Genomic DNA, 2,795 nt, shown 5'->3' with positions numbered 1-2,795 from the left:
GGGGACTCTGCAGCTCCACTGGGGGCTCCCGCTTCTGAGCTCCGACAGCACAGGCGGAAGGCCGGAGCCCAGAGTCCAGGCGCTTTCCTGCCCCAGTGCTGCCACCTCCACCCGGTAGATCTCCGCGGGCCGGCGCCACCTGCCCCTCTCACTCATTTCCACTGCTCCACAAGGGAGCTGACGGGCCAGCTGGACCCCACGTGGCCGACAGCGTGGTTAGAATCCCAGGCCCAGTGGCTTGAAAGACAGTTGGGTGTGCATGCCCAGAATTTCAAAAGGAGACGAGACTGTGGTGCAGCCATCCCCGATGTGTGGAGGGGGCTTCTCCCTCTCTCTGGAGAGCACACATACCCTCCGGCACAGACGTCAGCTACCAGGCCCCACGTGGCATGGTTTGAAACGCAGACCCGGTGCTTGAAAGACATGCCCCAACCCCAGGACAGTGGAGGGGAAACTGCAGCATGGCCATCTCTCCGGGGTGATTGCTCCCTTCCTCTCTCCATCTCTCTCCCGAGGTGGCACTCACCCCATAGCAAAAACAAAATGAAACACAAAGATACTTGACTATCAAAAGCAGGGTAGCAAGAGTGTGAAGATTTATTTACAGCACATGTCAAAATAAAATGTGTAAAAATAACGCAATAGAAGTTAGTTATTATTAATCATTTACTATAAAGCAGGTATGCTCACCAGAGAGAGACAGAGACAGAGAGGGGCCAAGTGAGAAATCACCTCTCGGGGATGACCACGCTGCAGTCTCTTCTCCACTCTGTTCCCCCCTCGGGATTTTGGGCATGCATGCACATGTGCCCTGTGCGTCTTCTAAGCCACCGTGCAGTCAGCCACGGGGGATCTGGCCACCTCAACCTGTTGCCGGCTGGCTCTGCCCTACATTTTATTAACTTGCCAGTGTGTGGCTCACCAGAGGGGGAGGGAAAGCAAGACAGCGTCCCCATGGGGAATGCACGTGCCCCAGCCCTTCCCTACTTCTGCATCCTGGCCCGCTGGGGAGTGCATGCACATGTGCCTGGCATGTTTCTGAAGCCACAGTTCCAAGACTAGAAGCACTCAGTTGGCCACGGCATATTTGGCGCCCTAAACACCAGGCCACGAGGACGCCTTGGTGGAAATAAGCTTTGTAGGTTGTGGTACGTTCTAGGGTATCCGTGGTCCACTATATAAGCAGGTTATAATTTAATACATGTCAATGCATGTGCATCTGCACCCAATAGCCACATGCGTGCACGCGTGCATGCACACACACACCGTGACCTGCTCCTTCCACAGGCCTCACACGTGCACCCGAAGAGGGAAACAAGGCTTCTCTCTGTGCCACAGGCGGGGCGCTGGCTGTCTCTGTTCTGCCCAGGTGAGTACGTTTGCAGCCGGCCCTGATACAATTCAAACAAAATGCCAGACAGTACCGACCTCAGAGCATGGGTTTACTAGGGAGAGAGCTGAACAGTGGAAAGGGCGAAAGGCCAAGGGGGAGCATGTGTGCACACGTGCGTCTCTCTGTGTACACATGTGTGTACATGTCTGTCTCTGTGTGCACATGTGTGTGTACATGTCTTCCTGTGTGTGCACACATGTGTCTGTGTGTCTGCACATGTGTGGGGGGAGTCGGTGTGTATACCCAGTAGGAAAGAAGGGACAGGAGGGAACAGAGCCTGCAGCCCTGGGTTCCGGGGCAGAGGGAGCGGGCATGCAGTCCTCAGTCCGTGGCCAGCCTGGCAGAATGGGGTCCCCTAAGCAGAAGGTCCCCTGAGAGCAGGCCTCTCTCAGCAGCTCGTACGGGGAGGAGGGGGAGGTTACTCTGTGCTGGCAGTGAGGGTCCGGAGGGCGCTGGTGGCGTGTTCCATCCACATCCACAGCTGAGCCGGGCCATGCTGGCCTTGGATGGCCAGACCCCCAGGCTCCAGGGTCAGGGAAGGCAGCCGCAGGCCGTGGTCCGGAGCCGGCAGGACAGGAGGGACCCTCTATAGCCTGTTGCACAGAGACGTGCCGCCGCAGCACAGGAAGTCCACCCCCGCGCCCGGCCTGAAGAAGGACATCGGGATGCACACGCTGCTGCAGCCCTGGTGTCCGTACTGCAGCCGGCCACCTGGAGGGGCAGGGAGAGGCAAAAGTGACTGCAGGGAGGAAGCAGGCTTCCAGCAGCCAGGCTCCCCACAGGAAGTTGCCCCCGGCCACCCCTCATGCTCAGCACTGTCTTACTTCCCCCCGTTCTCCAGCTCCCAAAACGCTACCTGCAGAACCCGCATGGCTCAGTTCCTGCCCTCCCTTGGCCCCAGAGGCCCCGAGGCCCCTTGACAAGCATTCCTCCCTGGCAGGTCCATCGGTCTGGCCGGAGCGGCTGGTGCTGGAACCTGTGGAGACCTCACCACCCCTTGCTCCTGCCCTAGGGCTCCTGAGAAGGCCAGCTCCCTTAAGGCAGGGCCCAGACCACCCCGCCTACCTGTGTGGACCCACCTACACAGACGACCTGCATGGACCCACCTATGTAGTTTGTCTCTGCAAACCCACTTGCATGGACCTACCTGCACAGTCTACCTGCTAGGACCCACCTGTGTAGTCTACCTGCAGGGCCCACCTGTGTAGTCTCCCTGCAGGGCCCACCCGCACAGTCTCCCTGCAGGGCCCACTCGCACAGTCTCCCTGCAGACCCACTCGCACAGTCTCCCTGCAGACCCACCTGTGTAGACCTTCCTCAGGAAGCACCGCTGACCCGCCAGAGCCCGGCACCGGCTTTCCCCAGTCTCGCAGGCCCCGTCAGCGCCGACCCGGCCGCACCT

The 2,795-nt window shown here is 59.4% G+C and overlaps 1 protein-coding gene across 1 annotated transcript in view; it reads left to right on the top strand.

The window, feature by feature from the left end:
* The first annotated feature begins 819 nt into the window (after positions 1–819).
* ACRV1 (acrosomal vesicle protein 1) overlaps positions 820–2,795 on the top strand; it is a 14,680-nt gene continuing 12,704 nt past the window's right edge. Inside the window, exon 1 of the mRNA XM_027772607.1 lies at positions 820–1,369. Within this exon, the coding sequence (XP_027628408.1) occupies positions 1,237–1,369 (133 nt within the window). The 5' untranslated portion in view covers positions 820–1,236. The remainder of the gene's footprint in view (positions 1,370–2,795) is intronic.

The sequence above is a fragment of the Tupaia chinensis genome, unplaced genomic scaffold, assembly GCF_000334495.1.
Source record: "Tupaia chinensis unplaced genomic scaffold, TupChi_1.0 Scaffold000037_4, whole genome shotgun sequence".
Lineage (NCBI taxonomy): Eukaryota > Metazoa > Chordata > Mammalia > Scandentia > Tupaiidae > Tupaia > Tupaia belangeri.
Note: the sequence above shows the minus strand (reverse complement) of the source record. Positions and strands in the feature narration are given on the sequence as shown.